The sequence below is a fragment of the Arachis ipaensis genome, chromosome B2, assembly GCF_059453495.1.
Source record: "Arachis ipaensis isolate K30076 ecotype BB chromosome B2, ASM5945349v1, whole genome shotgun sequence".
In the NCBI taxonomy this organism is placed as follows: Eukaryota; Viridiplantae; Streptophyta; class Magnoliopsida; order Fabales; family Fabaceae; genus Arachis; species Arachis ipaensis.
The window spans coordinates 119166492-119183800 of NC_142437.1; the positions used below are offsets into that span (position 1 = coordinate 119166492).

Genomic DNA, 17309 nt, shown 5'->3' on the forward strand with positions numbered 1-17309 from the left:
GAGAGATTGAATTTAACATTATACCATGCTCATTAGCTGTACAGAATATTATTCATATTTGCTCTTAGTTATTTTTTCCCCTCCTTTTTATTTGAGGGTGGGGAGGTATATACCATAAGGATAATAACAAGAAAAAGATGCAATAAAGAAAAACAAAAGGATGGTAAGGAAGATTCTGACAAGTATTATCTATGTACAAACATATGCTGATGTTTGATCCTCCAACGCTCCATCATCAACACTGTACAGGATTTTTGCGCCACAGCCAGGGCCATCCAATGAACCGACGGCCTCTTCGTCAACCAGCACTGCTTTTACATTGTCAACATCCACCTTGTTTGGAATCTGAGGATAAGGCAATCAAAATTCAGAAAAGACACATTTATATTAATAAAAATGAAAACAGAATAAAATCTGACACTAAAATATATAGAATGTACCTCGAACATTGCTTCAGTAAGAACATTTTCTAACAAGGCTCTTAAACCACGGGCACCAGTGTTCTTTGCCATGGCTTTCTTAGCAATCAATCTCAGAGCAGTATCAGTGAAATGTAAATTGACCTGAAACATTGGATCAGACATGCCAACAATATTGAACAACCCAATGAGGTATGTTGGAGAAGAATTTAAGCACAATAAGAATCGGGATAAAACATGAATGGGGAAAAGACTAACAGCTTACATTGTTCATTTCGAACATCTTTCTGTATTGTTTAACAAGGGCATTTTTAGGTTCAACAAGGACCTGTGTTTCATAAAAAGTTTTGTGAGAAGCAGTGGAATTCACAAAGCTGATAGAGGGCTACGTGTATTCACATATTTTATAAGAATCAACGATGAAGTATTTGCCTCATATTTTAAGGGCTACTAGATGTATTCACATTCATATTTAAATATAATGAAAAAATGGACTCCAAAGCAGAAATTGGACATGCATTTGCCATAGACATTCTAGATACCTGAAAAAGTTGTTCCTCGTTCAAAGCAGACAAACCAGATAGAATTGGGAAACGCCCCACAAATTCAGGAATGAGGCCATATGCAATCAAATCACCACTTTCTACCTGAAAGCCCAAATATTACTGCATTATCTACATAAATTTATGCTAGTACCCAGCGAAGTAACAAACACAAAAAATGAAAAAAAATGCATGGCCAAAATACAATATTTAAGTATAAGATCTCACCTTCTCAAGAAGTGACGATGTGACTAGAGCATCAGTGAATCCAGAAGTCCTCATGTTTGCACAAACTGGTGCTCCAAACCCAATGGATGAGTTTTGCTGCCTGGAAAGGGGAACGACTTCAACTGAAATTCCCAATCACAATCTACAGGGATGCATGCCACATAGTAGCAGAATATGGCCTCACCTTTCAGAGATAGTTTTCTCCAAATTAACAAAGGCCCCTCCACATATAAAAAGAATATTCTTTGTATCAATCTGAAAAACATCATGCAAGGTTATCGGATACACGAGAAAACAGAAAGTCTGCGATTTCAAACTCTTCAATTCTATATTAATTTTCTTTTGAAACAAACTCTCTTATCTTCTCATGACAAGAATATCCTCAATTCTAAATTTCAACCATTAGTGGTACTTTCTCTTATCTATGTCAATAATGAATAAATGTAAATTCTGTTTGTGTGAACACACCAGAATGTTATCACCAGCATGATGCTTGCTAGCTCCTTTATCAGGTACACTCACTACCTGAAAGGAAAAGATAGAAAATACAAGAATATAATATATAAATAGAAGATCACAAGCATACTTCAAAGTTTTAAAATCATTAAATTATATGGATGCAAGTCTATTTTATTTTCTAAATACTTCCCCTGCAGTCGACTAATGCTTATGCAAATGTGTACAATGGTTTCATCCAATTGCTAATCATTTTCTAGGGCTACCTAGATCTGATGCAATGTTACTCCAAACAATGTTTCTTTATTGACAATGTAAAACACAATGACATGAAATCATATGCAATCTGCAGGTTGTCTGTTTTTTTTTTTTTTTTTGTGTACAAGTTTTACGAGGAAAAATAAAGGTTCCATACTGCTGGATTATTCACAACGAATAAAGGTTTCACACTGCTGGACTATGTCACAACGATTCAACAAACTTTTATATTGATTACCAACTGCCAAATTTCTGGGTTGGGACTTGGGTCTGCTATGTAAAGATTTATAAAAAAGCACAGGATAGACAAAATGGAAGAAATAAAGTAGTTATCAAAAGCCAAAAGGGAGTCTTAATATAAAATTTACCCACAGTGCTTTCCAGCATTTTTAGCAAGGCCTGCTGCACACCCTCTCCAGATACATCTCTTCCAATATTTCTACTCTCAGCCTGACAAACTAGCCAAAATCAATATTTTATGCAATTACAGAAAAATATTAAATCAAAATTTTATAGAAGTAGGAAACCTTCTTAGTGATCTTATCAACTTCATCAACATAGACAATTCCCCGCTGAGCTAATTCCACATCAAAATCCGCTTCCTAAAAAGAGTCCATCAAGAAAAGTTTCAGAAAAGTTGAAAAATCTGTATCTACCACTAAGACTGTGAATGAAAAAGACAATAATCTATATAGAGCAAACAGTAGGTGAATAGAGAGTTCAAGGACATACCTCAAGAAGCCTATATAATATTGATTCAACATCTTCTCCCACATAACCCGCCTGAAAAAGAAAATGCATTTATCAGTAAAACAAAGTCCATAAAACAAATGATACAGAACACATACACAAGAAGATATTGTGGGACCTGCCTGAGTCAGTGTTGTTGCATCTGCTATGGCAAATGGTACGTTCACAGCACGTGCCAGTGTTTTCGCAAGCAACGTCTTGCCTACAATTCCCAGCAAAAGTGGCAACTGAGTCTCACTACAATCCATTATTACAAATTACAGAGAAACACACACTCTCTTTCTATTCTGGAAGGGTAATGATGTAGTGAAATAGCAATGTGATACCTGAGCCTGTTGGACCAATAAGCATGACATTGCTTTTCTCTGGTTCAACCACATCATCTCCATCTTCTGATTGGTTGAGGGAAGCAAGATGAATCCTGCTGTAGTGGTTGTAAACAGCCACCGAAAGAACCTTTGAGTTGAGAATAAAAACTACATTAATATATATCAGGGTAAAAAGGGGGAAAAAAAAGAAAAATAACCAAGAAGAGAATTCATGAACCTATATATTACACAATTATGTCGATTTACTTAATACAGACAACTATTCCAATGATTACCCTATACATGACGATAACTCCCATATAATAAATAAAACAATGGATGGAGTTGAAAATCTTATCGTTTATTTCAAAACATTAGTGTCATGCAGAGAGAATCTAAGACATAAGAATTTCATAAATATATGCAATCATGAATATAGTACATATTCCAAAGCAAAATTCAAGCATTTATGCATCATAGGCAGCCAATGAATAAAGTGAAGCTACATTGCCAAAAACAGGTTGCTGCAAATAAATGGCAATACAAATGCAGCTTATGAGTGGTTTGATAAAAGCAAATCATGGGATAAGTGTTATTTCAGCACACACTACTCCGGCAAACATTTTCCAGAAAATTTTCTTGCTATGAAGCATTTTCCTAATGACTAATCACTACACTCGAACTAGTATTATCCCTACTACCAGTATATGAAAGAATAGCTTCATATCAAAAACTAAATAAATTAAACAAAAATACTATTTGTACACTAAAATTAGCCACTAAAATCAGCTACCAATGTATTTGTGTATAAATACATATGCGGTTTAATTTATTTTCAATATGTATTTGTATTTCAACATGTATTTTATACTGGTAGCTAAACATGTATTTTATACTGGTAGCTAACTTTGATGGCTGATTTTGGTGTACATGTAGCATTACCCTTAATTAAATTTGAAATCAAATAAAATGAAATGAAAAGCTGAAGGTTGCAACCTTTTTCGCTTTCTCCTGGCCAACAACATAGCGATTGAGTGCTTCAAATATCTGCTTCGGCGTTGGCAAATCACTCTTCTTCTTCGCCGAATCGTGAGAAGAAGAAGAAGCAGCTAGAGCACGATGACGATTACAATCATGATCATGAACCGGAGGTCTCAGAGGAGCGTTAACCCGACCGATTTCGAAGAACTCGCCGTGGAGAGGTGAGAGCTTGACGGGCCTGAAATAGAAGGCGGTCCTGCAAGACGGGCAAAGGTTGAGGGCCTGGTATAGGCCCGGGGGTGCCGCATGGGCCGAGATGGAGAGTGGTCTGTTGGAGAAGACAACTGTGATAGGCTTTGAGCAGCGCGGGCAGTTCGCCTCAGTTCTTATGTGGTCGTAACGGTCATCGTTTCCGGACCACCACCTCCTTCCTCCTCCTCCTCCTCCTCCTCCCTCTGATTTGTGCCGTACACAGCAGAACTTGGGGGCTCTGTGATCGAGGGTTTTGTAACCGCCACTAACAGAATTCCAAGAGTGACGATGAAGTGATAGGAGGCGAGGAATCAGTCTCATCGTGATGGTTGTTGTTCCATTGTTGTTGATGATCCTTCCGGCTATTGAAAACATGGATTCAGTTTCTGAAATTTTTCTTCTCTTCCTTTTCCTTTTTCATAACATGGCTTCCTTAATTTTAGTGCTTGCAAAAATAGTTCGGGAAGAGAGCAGCTGAGCTAAGTAGTGATGATAAGCGGAAATAGATAACTAATTATGAAAAAATAATCATTTTACTAATAATATTAACATGTTTTATATTGTTAATTAATAAAAACATGGAAACTATATTTGTAATATATATATTCTTTTCATGTTATCTCCAGTTCAAGCCAAAATATTTGTTGTTGGCCAGTAAATTATTATATTACATACATAAAAGATATTTAAACACTTAGGTTTGATAAATAAGCTGATTATTCAGCTAATTTAAAGTTAGTTATCTTTATAAATTAATATTTAACGTTAATTTTTTTTTTTTTGACTTGCAGTAGAGGGCTTAAAGCCCAAAAGGAAAGGAAAAAATAGAGACCCCCTAAGGCTCAGGGCCCTAACAAGCTTGAAAACCCAGACAAGCTTGACTCCCTCTTCTCTTCCCTTCCATCATATCTCAACCGCCACATCACCACATCTTCCATTTTCCCGCCACATTTGGCTGTCTTTCCCGCACCCAAGCAACACAAGTGCCGCCTGCAACACTCAGTTTCGATTTGTCTGAGGTGATGCTTATGCACACAATTTTTTTTCCAGTTAATTTAGTTAGTTTGCAAAATGAAAGGAAAAATCAGTATTCTTTGACCAGTTATAATTATTTGTATGAACTTTGAATTTGGGAATGTTATTGGCTGATGAAGAAATTTATGTGTTGATTGATATATAGAAAGAATGAAGCAATCAAAGGATCCGTTTGAAGCAGCGTTCGAGGAGCAAGAGGATTCTCCGCCTGAATCCCCAGCTGACGCCTCCGCGGACGCACGACAAAACCCTAATTCTTCAATTGCCGCTCATAGTTCCCAATCCCAACCTCAAGACCAGCTCCAGCTCCCTCATGACGACAATGCCAAAAAGGGTCCTTCACAATTCACCCCTGGCAGTGGCAGCGGCAGTGCTAATGCCAGTGCCAGTGGTTCCTTCACTGCCACCGCTGGAGGCGGTGGTGCTGGCACTGGGATGAAGAGCAAAGAAGAGGAGGAGGAAGAGGAGGAGGAGAACATGGACGTTGAGCTCGGAAAGTTCCCTTCGAGCGGCGATCCTGATAAGATGGCCAAGATGCAGTATGTTATTGGTTATTTTTTGTTGATCTTGCTTTTATTTACCATTTTCATTGCATCTATTTGTTTTGGGCTTAATTATTATTATTATTATTATTATTTTTTGCTTTTAGGGCTATATTGTCACAATTCACTGAGGAACAGATGAGCAGATATGAATCATTCCGCAGGGCCGGATTTCAGAAATCTAACATGAAAAGAGTATGGTTCCTCAACTTCTATGTGCCATCTCCCAAATTGATTTGCTAAAAATATAACGTTTAAACTATTGTGCTATCCAATAATTTAAATTTTAAATTGTTCTGATTGAGTGTATTAGTTTGGTTGGGTTCTTTTTTCCCAATACTTAGACTCTTGAAACCTTATTTGCATTCTCTCCTTGGTTAATCTTCAAGATTGGTTTTTATTACATATTACCTTGGTTCTGAATTATTGATTTTGGGCTTATGCATTTGTATAGTAGTTTACAAATTGCTATTTTTGCATTGTAATTTGCACTGTAGTTTATATCATAGTAAGACGAGATTGTTTACAACTTGCCTCTTCTTTCTTCTCTTGACATTCAAACAGTTATTAGCAAGCATCACTGGGACGCAGAAAATTTCCGTGCCGATGACGATCGTAGTATCGGGGATCGCAAAAATGTTTGTTGGTGAAGTTGTTGAAACAGGTATGGGAAGTTTCCATTTATAGCTTCAAGCATGAGATGGTTCATGCACGATGTATTTAAGGTCAAAATCTCGCAGTTCTTGGTCCTAAGAAGGCCAATATTCTGATTCCAAAAGTTCCCGTTGATAAAAACTACTACTTTTTTGCAGCTAGAATAGTGATGCAAGAGAGGAAGGAATCAGGACCAATTCGTCCATGTCACTTGAGAGAAGCATATAGACGATTAAAGCTTGAAGGAAAAATATTTAAAAGACCAATGTCGAGGCTCTTCCGGTAAATGTATGAATTGTGAATGTAGTGGATGATGTCACTGGTTTGCAGCAGTGTCTTGTAGGTAGATTTGGTACTCGCTACTCAGTACCTTCATGGCCTCATTCGTGCATCCTGATATTTGTTACTGTTTGTAGGTAAATTTAGAATATTTTCCCATTCCTTTATCAAATATTAAATTTGTGAACACAACAATTATAGGCCTCAACATCTGTTCTATCTATGTTGAAGTTGAAATGCATATCTGTGCTGCCATGACATGCTGTATATTGCATTGCAAAGCTTACTGTGTTAAATAGATAGCTAGCTTGAATAACTTGGGAGAAGGAGAACTAGAAGAGGATTTGAGCTTGGTTGCAAGAGATCTCAGTTAACTATTAGGGTCAAACTAATGTATAGTCTAGGGTTTTGCTCCTCTAAAGTAAAAGTTTGTCCAAGCTATTTTACTCCCTATTAATGCTAAAGTTGAATAATTAAATTTTGGGTAGTAAGTATACTTATATGTCCCTGGAGTTGAATGATGTAATGTCTTACTCCCCAAATTTGGGTTGAGTTATCTATGAACTATCTAAAAGAAATTCTGGATGTTGGTATTTTTTGTTTGATTTGTGATTTCTACTTGTTGGGTTGAGATACTATTGCTTGTTTAGGGTTTATGGATTAAAATGGCTTTTGGCTGCTTTCTAAGGCATATGTTCCCCTTTCACCTCAGCTACCGGTGACTATGTTTCAAAGAATTTTGTGCTCCTTATTGAAATAAAAGCTTTCCTTATTGAAAGAAAAGCCTTTTCTGCCAAACAAATGCCTTCTCGAACTGATAGTCTGACCATTGGTTCTAATATATTGTCCATTTTAGGTTATCTTTGAGATTGAATCTAAACAACTATTTTAGATAAAATGAATAAAATAAAGGAAAACTTGTTTTTCGTGTCTTTTTCAATAAAAAATACTATATATATATATATATATATATATATATATATATATATATATATATATGTTTGTTTTATTAATAAATGACAAACTAAAATATAACAAGTTTAATTAAATTATTTATAATAGAAGAAAGAAACATATCTATATCTTAATATTTTTGGTATAGAAGTAATTAATAATCTTTTTTAATTTGTGGTTGGTTAATCACTATCTATTGTAAACAACTTTTGCTTTTAAATTTTGTTCGTGTTTGTTCACTTAGGTTTGCTTCACCTAAATGTTGATCTTGCATATATATTTTGTTCAGTTTTTTTTTTTTTTTTTTTTTTTTTTTTTTTTTTTTTTTTTTTTTTTTGTCAATACAACACACACAACACACCCTACCCAGTACTCACACACACATCTTATACTCTCTTTTTCACCAAGAGAGATTCAAACTCGTGGCAATTTTAGGAGGCAAATGTGATTGCCATTAGGATAGTTATTGTATATCAAAATATACTTCCGTGCTAATTTTAACACAAGATGCTAATTCGGATAATTATTTTTACTGATTAAAACATGCATACCATTTTAACATAAAGTTCTATGCACAATATAGTCATGCTTCAATTCTTCAGGTTGGTGGAGATCAGTTCTCACTCCCCCTCTGCTATAAATCTTGCCAAATTACCAATTTAACAAGTTTTAAAATTTTCAACTTTTATTTTTTAAATAGAACATTTTTTTATTGGCAATTTTGTCTCAAAAACTAAATCCAAACATTTCCCCTACCTCTAACTAAAATAAATAAATTAAAAGAACAGGTAAAGTATTAAATTAGTCCTCTACGTTTGGGAGTAATCCTGTTTTGGTTCTTAAGGTTTAAAGTGTTATATTTGAATCCAAAAAAGTTTCATTTATTTTCAATGTAGTCCTATCGTAAGGTCAAAGTTAAATAATTAACGAAATGTCCTATATAACAGCAAGGTCGATAATCTAGAGAAGAAGTACAAGTTCCAGAGATACAAAATCAACCGTAGATTCCTCAATACATTTATTTATCATTCTCTTTAGTTCTATAGAAAATATTTCATATAAATTGTAAGAAAAATGATAAATAAATGTATTGATGCATTCGCGGTTGATTTTGTGTCTTTGGAGCTTGTACTTGTTCTTCAGATTATTGACTTTGTTCTTCATGTAAAACATTTCGTTAATTATTTAACTTTCGTTAATTATTTAACTTTAACCTCACGCTGGAACTACATTGAAGCTAAATGAAACTTTTTTGAATTCAAATTGGACACTCTAAACCTTAAAGACTAATACAGAATTACGCTCAAATGTAAGAAACCAATATAATACTCTAGCCTAAAAATTTTTTTGTAGCTATCAACCGAAAAAGAAATAAGGAAATCTAGAGCTACACGTTTATCCAATTTTTTTTTTTCACAAATTCCATAGCAACTTTTGCACTGAAAAAATCATGCTAAAGTAACTTTTTGAACAATGAGATGAAAGGAAGGAACATAGAAAATTTTGGGTTGCAAATGAGAAACGAATGTACATAATACTTGTTTACACGGTTATGGACTTGTAATAAACCATATCAAAGATATTAATTTAGATACTCCATAACTAACGGGTAAAGTCTAAATTTTAAATCTAATTGCAGAATTATATTAATTTTTTTTTTTTACAATTGACAACCACACTTTTAAAAATATTTTATAATAGTAGTATCCATGATTTTTATATTATTTGAATTACATTAGAATTGTTATAATAGGATTAAAATTAATTTAGACAACTTATATAATATTAATCTATCTATTATAACCTTGTTAACATTTCATTATATATTTTCTTAGTTTAACAAAGAATTTATCCAAAAGGTGTCACCAAAGGCATCTGTTGATAAGTTTATTATTTTGCCACAAATGTAATGTTTTATTATTGTGTTATAATAAACAATTTATGAATAACAATAATGCAACTATTATTTTTAAAAAATGCATTTAAAAATTCAACTGGATGCATGTATTTACCGACTACGGTTAATTAATTAAAATGAACAATAAAAAAAGACAAACTTAAAAATAAATTCCTTTATACATAGTTATTCTCCCTGCTATACACGCATTATTAGTTATATAACATTTATTAATTAATAAAAATATTTTAGTTATTATATTTACCTTAATTATACACAGATGTCTCCAAACAATATTATATGAGACTTGTTATATATACAAATTTTTTTGGCATATAAATCTATATAAGTTAACTCAAATTCAATTAAAAAAAGTCTTCAATTTAGAAAGCGTGTAAACGCGCTTTCTCAACCTTGAATAGTGCGAAATGACAAACGGTTCTTTTTCAACGTTTGTATTTCATGTTCTTCTTTCTCCTTCTCCTCCTTCTTCTTCTCCTTCTTCTTTGCATTTTTTTTCCTTTTTTCTTCGCATTCCTTCTTCTTTTTCTTTGCGTGTTTCATCCTCATCGTAGTTCTTTTTATTGTTGTTATTGTTGCTGCAATTTTTTTCTCCTCCTCTTTCTATTGATTTTACAACATTATGTATTTTTTTCTTCTTTGTTTGATTTTTTCTCCCAAGAAGCATTATAAGAAAAAAAAATAAGAAGATAGGGAAGAAGAAGTAGTAGAAGATTAGGAGGAGGAAGAAAAAGAGTTTTGAATTATGGAGAACTTATTAGAATAAAAATACACCCAAAATTCTTAAAATACACACAAATATCTTTCTGTCACAGCCAAATATCTTCCTGTTACATCCAAATTTGCTGCAAACACAGAAAAATATTTCCTACTTCCAAGTAATTTTGTAGCATTATGGTTCCCAGTAAGGCGATACCGTGAAAACACGTCTCTCTCGTGAAGCCTAGAGTTCCGGCTCTATCGTAACAACTCGCTTGCTACGTCTCTCGGCTACTTCCATATCACGTCTCTGACATAACTCTATCTTGACATCTTCCGTTGGGGTTAATGCCGCTCCTTATACTATTCTCTATGGCTATTGTTCCTAGTTTTATTATCTTAATCTAAGCTTTGTAGAACTTGTGATTATACAACTTTAAATACAAACAGGAATCAGAGAATAAAAAATTAACAAGAAGCAGATAGCAAGTAGCAGAAAGAATGAACAGTAAACAATCACAATCAAATGCGCAAACAATTTATGATGCATGCTTGTTCCTAGCACAGGCTATGAGCTCATGCGTCGGTTGTCTACCCGCAACCCGACGTTACTCGGGGCGAACTCCAAATATAGTCTCTTTACCGTGTCAATTAGGCACAATTATCATCATGGGCAAACTCATATCAATTAGGATATCTTGGCATCACGATAAGAGACAAGCTATCAATTAGGCTAACATTCCCGGATTAGCAATCTCGGTCTATCAGTTAGACGAACAGTTTCGCATTAGTAATTTGGCACAAGTCTCATTCAACATACATTATGCTATCAGTTAGGCGGACATTCTCGCATTAGCAACCTTAGGCTATCCGTTAGGCGATCACTTCCGCATTAGCAATTTGGCACAAAGGCCCATTCAAACAAACAGTTCTCAAGAATCGTTATCCTTTCATAGTTTCTCATTTTCTTTCTTTTCATCATGCCTCCGCATCACCTTATAAATACGCATACCTCTGCATCACCATGATACTAAACATACCTCCGTATCACCATGTTACTAAGCATACTTCTGCATCACCTTTTAACTTTAAACCTTCCTAGGGACAACTTGCATTCTTATTTATTTTCTTGACTTGTCTAGCTTATTACCTTTTTGGACAACCAATCTTCTATTTAATAATTAATATAACAAACGGACTTAGATTTGCGCAAACTTTATGTCCACGCGTTCGTATTGAACTCAAATTTCTAAAGAACTATGAATCGTATTTTTCTGGGAAGCTTAATGCTAGATATTGAAAAAAAACCGAGACTCTTATTCTAGATTCTTGGAACAGCACCTTGCTGTCTTGTTATGTGGTTTTATGTTGAGAAAGCTTATGCACGGACTATCTCTCTTAGTAAGTTCATTCTAGAGATCCTAATCTTTAATTTGAATTAGATTTTACTGCATTTGGATTAGAATTGAATTTGATAACAAACTTTGAAAATCTGTTGCTGCACTCATAAAAATTCAGGAAAACAGCAGGCAGCTCTGTTTTCGTAAATTCCATAGTAAATTCAATTCTAATCTGTTGCTTCTATATTTTGGTGAAGATACACTCAACATCCATAAGTTTCAGAACAAACAAGTTTCAGTTTCATATCACTTCATTTGATTAATTAATTCTCATTTGGAAGTGATGCCTTGTTTTCATAAATCAGTTCAGAATTTCCAGCAAGCAATCCAACTTCCAAGTGACTTAATTAAGTCTACAAAATAGATATGAACATGAAATTTGTACTCAATTAAAGTTAAGATACAGATCTTCAAAACCCTTTTAGTAGCAACTTAAAATGTTAAGTAAAACAAAAGTTCCAGTGGTTTGAAATTGATATTGCAGAACTAGAAAACCAGAAAAATTCTGCAGCAGCTTCTGTTTTCAAAAATTCATATCTTTTAAACCACTTAGCCAAATTCCTTGAAATTTTTATGAAATATTCAAGACACACCGGTATTTCAAAGAAAAATAATTTCATCCAAAACGGTGGTCCGGACTGCTCCCAGCATTTATTTTAAGCCACCGCCAAATATGCAGAAATTCTGCATCAAGTAACTTAACAACCTCACCTACCAAGTTTTATATCTAAGCTTATCACTCTTCTAAAACCATAATTCTATCTTTCTTTTAACTAATTAAAGAGTGATTAGCAGATCCCCAAAAATCCAGAGCCAATATTTCTCAAGTTTTCAAGTGCTTATACACTAATGAACATTTATTTTTCTGCATCACGTTAAAACAGAATTTTCCCAAGCACTTGTCATCATTTAATCACATAAGTTATCATTCATCATCATTCAACTAGATTTAGTTACAATAGAACCCATTTCAAGCACAGCAGCTCATACTACCAACTAATTCATTCACAAAACATAGCCTTTAGCCTTCAAAGAAATTCTGCACATAGCAACATAAAACCTTAAGTAACATCAGACCCACAAGTCACTAACAGCACCATCAATCAATCACAAACATATCCTTCTAAACATCCTAACCCTTACCTCTTTTGAAGTTCAAAATTCTGTTTGTGCTTTTTTCTTGAATTAGAAACCCTAACCACACGAAATTGAAGCTTCGGTCACTCCCCTTACGAACAAATGGCCGATTCAAGCTTGAGCAAGAGAAGAGTTCTCACTCCTCCTTTACTTATGGTTACAACTGTTCTAGCAGAAATTGAAATTAGAATGGCAGAAATGGAACAAGGGGAAATAATAGGATTTCTTTCTTTGAATTTGAAGAAGAAGAAGAGAAAGAGAGTTGCTGGTTCTCACCCAGCGAGGATGCTTCAAAGATTCAGAATGATGAGGAATGCAGTTTATCTTCTTGCTGCGGATAGCTCCTTCCTTCTCCCTCAGCTTCATTTCGTTCTTTTCTCTGTTCTTTCCTCCGTTTGTGTGTGTTTTAATTTTGAAGAGGATGAAGAGCACTGGGTTTATTAGATAGAAGAAGAGGAGGTGGGATGAGGCGGTGCAGAGGCTTCGTTGGTATCTTTTCAATAAGACACATAAGGATGAGCATTTAATGGAAGAAGTAACCAAGAGGTGGAACTGGAGTAAATTCCCAAAATGGTCCTCAAATTGAGCTCGTGTACTAATGTTACTCTTGACTTTTACAATACTCTAATTGCACCTTTTAAATTGAGCTTCGTGCAAAATTTTGGTCCTTCCACCTATTTTCAACATGACTCAGCAGCCAGAGCGCTGAGCTGACGGTTTGTGGTCCACGTAGACAGTCTTAAACGACGCCGTTTTGTCTGGAGGATACTTCCATTGCTTGTTAAGAAGAGGACGGTACTACCTACCGCAAGGTTTCTTCTTCTACTTCTCTTTCTCTCAAATCTACTTGCTCTTTCTTGCTTGCTTTGTTGATCCACTTTCTAATCTTGCTAAAAAGTTCTAGATCAGGTGTCATTGTGATAGTTCTAGATGATTGATTATGTTCCGTTAGTTTTACCCTAGAAATCTTGATTGAGATCTGTGTTTTGATGACAGGGATGCAAGAGGCCGCAAGGTGAGATTGGAGGAACTCCAGCGAACATGAGTGGTTGTTCTTCACTACAGCCAGGCCCAGTCATCAGCGTTCCCAAGCCCTGTTCCTTTCTACCATGCTAGCCCAACTTCCTCATCATTCCCCAGCCCCTCTCGCATTGATCCCAACCTTCAAAACCCCTCTTCATTCCTCCTACCATTTATTCATAACATCACCTCCATCCCCACAAACCTTCCTCCTCTTAGAGTATCCAATAGTGTCCCTGTTACCCCTCTTCTTTCTTCCCCAACCTCCAGGGGTTCTAAAAGGAAGGCGGATTTCGAATCCCTCTCCAATGTCTTTTCTCTTAATTCGTTCCGCCATCCTCTCTTCGCGGTATCCGCCCCATCCAGCCCCTCCTGCCGCCACCAATTGGCTACTTCCACCATTCCTGAGTGTGATGAATCTGATGCTTCTACTGTGGATTCCGATCGCTGGGTTAGTTTTCAGACAACGACTACCTCGGCTGCTCCTCCATCGCCTACCTTTAACCTTGTGAAACCAGCAATGTAGCAAATCACTCCCCATGGTTCCATGGAAATGAATGAAGGCATGCAATGGGGCCAGGCTGCAGAGAGAGGAAGACCATCAAATTTTGACTTTGAGAATAGTAGAGTGAAGCCATGGGAGGGTGAGAGGATACATGAGGTGGGAGTGGATGAGTTGAAACTTACTCTAGGTTGTGGAAAGGCTTGATGTTGAAAATAATGTTTAGAGCTACCTCCAAGTAAAACGGCGTCGTTTAAGCTGCCTACGTGGACCACAAACCGTCAGCTCAGCGCTCCGGCTGCTGAGTCACGCCGAAAATGGGTGGAAGGACCAGGATTTCGCACGAAGCTCAATCTGAAGGGTGCAATTAGAGCATTTTAAAAATCAGGGATAATATTGATGCACGGGCTCAATCTGAGGGACCATTTTGGGGATTTACTCGATGGAACTGAGGTTGGGGTTCCTTCTCAAGTTCGGTCATCAGAGTAGGACTGGTAATATATACCCTATCCGCAGATATCTAACTCGGACCAACTTGTTTGGGTAGAGTTGTCTACCCTATCCGTTGCGAATAGGGTAGGGTAGGGTACAAATTTGCCTGCGGATAGGGTAGGGTACGAGTTTAGGGTATACCCTATTTTACCTTATCAGCACCTCTAATATATATATATATGTAGTGAAGAAAGTGAGTCTTGTACTCACAATCTTCCTCTTATAAACAATTGAAATAATCACTAAACTAGTTGATGATCATATTATTTGTAATTTTATGTTGGATTTCTTTAAGATTTTATTGTTTTTAATTTTAATTTGAACTTAGTTTTTTATTTTCTATTTTATTAATATATATAAAATTTGGAATGGTTGAATTTTATATTTGTTTGAAATTTTTTGTTTCTGCAGGTAGAATAGGGTTTAGAACTTTAGGGTGCGGGTAAGGTTAGAATTGAGAGATTCTCAACCCGCGAGTAGGATAGTTAGGGTAGAGTCTAAAATCTACCATACCCTACCCATTGCCAGCCCTACATCAAAGGAATAAGGAATAAGAAAAAATTAAGGCTAATCATAGTTAAGTTCTCTTGATTGATGGGATTTTGATTCTGGTTCGGCTGAACAAAAAAAAAAAAGAAAGCGGTTTAATGCGTGTTGGTTCATAGTTAACTAAACTTAATTATATATCTATATTGTTCTTTAATTAATTCTAATGAATAATTAAAGATATATTATTTTGTGATGTTTGATAGAAAAATATAGTGAAAGAAAAAAGAAAACGGTGACTTTATAATGGAGGAGAAACTGGTTTGATTATGAAAGGATGGAGTTTGTTTGGTACGATTTTTAGTTTAGAACATATTTTTATCTCTTACGGTATATCTATTCTTTTCACTTATCAAGTTTAAATCCATCTTATTATTTTATAATGAAGTAATTCTCAAATATTTATCGAATTTTCTTATCATATAATTTTTTAGAATAATCCTATAAAAAATCAAGGTGTTATAATATCTTGACTCTTGAAAGTGTAAGAATATAGAAAGGATATCGTGTAATTATTCCGAATATAGTAGAATTTTTGTCAAAGTTTAATCCATAATTTTTATCTGATTTTGGAGTTCTCTACGTTAATTATCGGTGCAAGTTACTATTTATGCAATAATGTCCGTATAGTACTATTTACGTATATTGTATAGTACTATTTATTGAGAAGTATATATGCACTTTTATTATTGTCTGAAACAAAAGAGTATTGTATTCTCTATTTTTTAAGTAAATAAAAGTGATTGTTATTGACCTATTGTCAGGCACACAGACCTCTGGTAACAAAAATGAGGGGACATTTGTCCCATTGTATTTTTAATTTTTTTTAAAAAATAGTTATATATAATATACTCTCATTTGTCGCTCTTTTATTCCCTTAGACTATTTTCTTATTTTTATGTTTTTAACCTTCTTTTTCTATTTCTTATCTAGCGGTCATATTCTCTTCATCAAAAGGTAAATTTTAAATTATCTTTTTTTTATATAGCTCTCCATAACTCTATGTATCTTCTAATTTTATTGTTTCTCTTTTTAATATTTTTAATTATAAATTTTAATTCAAACAATTATAATTTATGTATTAATCTAATTTTTTATTTTCTTTATGACTTTATATATTTTATTTTAATCTCAATTTATTCATCCTTACTATTTTTTTTATTTTTTGTTCTATTATATGTTCCTATATTACATATAAAATTTTAACATAAATTAATTAATTTACTAATTTAGAATATATTTTTTATTTTTAGAAATAGTAATAAAAAATATTTTAATTACAATACATAATTAAACATATACATAAAATCTTTTATCTAACATTATACCAAAATTAAATTAAAAAATATATAACAAATTTAATTATTTTAAAAGAAAAGAAAGGAAAAAAATTATAAATTAAATTTTTATTATTTTATATAAATATACTTTTCATATACAGATTTAATTTTTCTAGTATTTATATATAATTGTAATTTTAAATTATAAGTATTAGTATATCATTAAGTGCTAATGTGCCAAATAATTTCGTTTTTTATTATTAAATTATAAAAAAAATTAGTTAGGATAACAAGTTATCTATAATTTAATTAAAATGTTTTAAGTTCAAATTTTAGAAATAAAAAAAATATTTTTTTATAAAATATATATAATGAATAGTATTTTAAAATAAAAAATATTCACTAACTCTTTTTAAATTTTATATCTCCATATAATCAATAATGTTCAACAAAATTTTTTTTAGTATATATATTTTTTTCTCCACTCCTAAATTTTTTTAGGTTCATCACTGTCTATTATACTTAAAAAAATTGTCTAATTTATTAAAAAAATTAAAAATTAATATTTAAATTTTTAAAATTTAAAATTTGCTATAAAAAATAAGTCAAAAAAATATTATAAGAGAATAAAAAAAACTGAAAATGGGGCTATCTAAA

The 17309-nt window shown here is 33.6% G+C and overlaps 2 protein-coding genes and 1 pseudogene across 2 annotated transcripts; 2 read left to right on the forward strand and 1 right to left on the reverse strand.

The window, feature by feature from the left end:
• Window positions 1-6: 6 nt before the first annotated feature.
• Window positions 7-4668, reverse strand: LOC107626075 (CLP protease regulatory subunit CLPX2, mitochondrial). The gene is made up of 13 exons (XM_016328854.3): window positions 3958-4668; window positions 2980-3109; window positions 2776-2855; window positions 2636-2686; window positions 2431-2505; window positions 2276-2353; window positions 1658-1714; window positions 1374-1444; window positions 1190-1289; window positions 962-1066; window positions 685-747; window positions 441-563; window positions 7-345 (listed from the first exon to the last, which is right to left on the reverse strand). The coding sequence occupies exons 1-13, from the start codon at window positions 4567-4569 to the stop codon at window positions 190-192; spliced, it is 1701 nt and encodes a 566-aa protein (XP_016184340.1). The 5' UTR covers window positions 4570-4668; the 3' UTR covers window positions 7-189.
• Window positions 4669-4976: 308 nt separating this feature from the next.
• LOC107626077 (transcription initiation factor TFIID subunit 11-like) lies at window positions 4977-7310 on the forward strand. Its single transcript, XM_016328858.3, has 5 exons — window positions 4977-5213; window positions 5375-5768; window positions 5879-5966; window positions 6336-6435; window positions 6584-7310. Exons 2-5 carry the CDS (start codon window positions 5380-5382, stop codon window positions 6709-6711), a joined length of 705 nt encoding a protein of 234 aa, XP_016184344.1. The 5' UTR covers window positions 4977-5213; window positions 5375-5379; the 3' UTR covers window positions 6712-7310.
• Window positions 7311-13838: 6528 nt separating this feature from the next.
• On the forward strand, window positions 13839-14673 carry LOC107627914 (BES1/BZR1 homolog protein 2 pseudogene; annotated as a pseudogene).
• Window positions 14674-17309: the final 2636 nt, after the last annotated feature.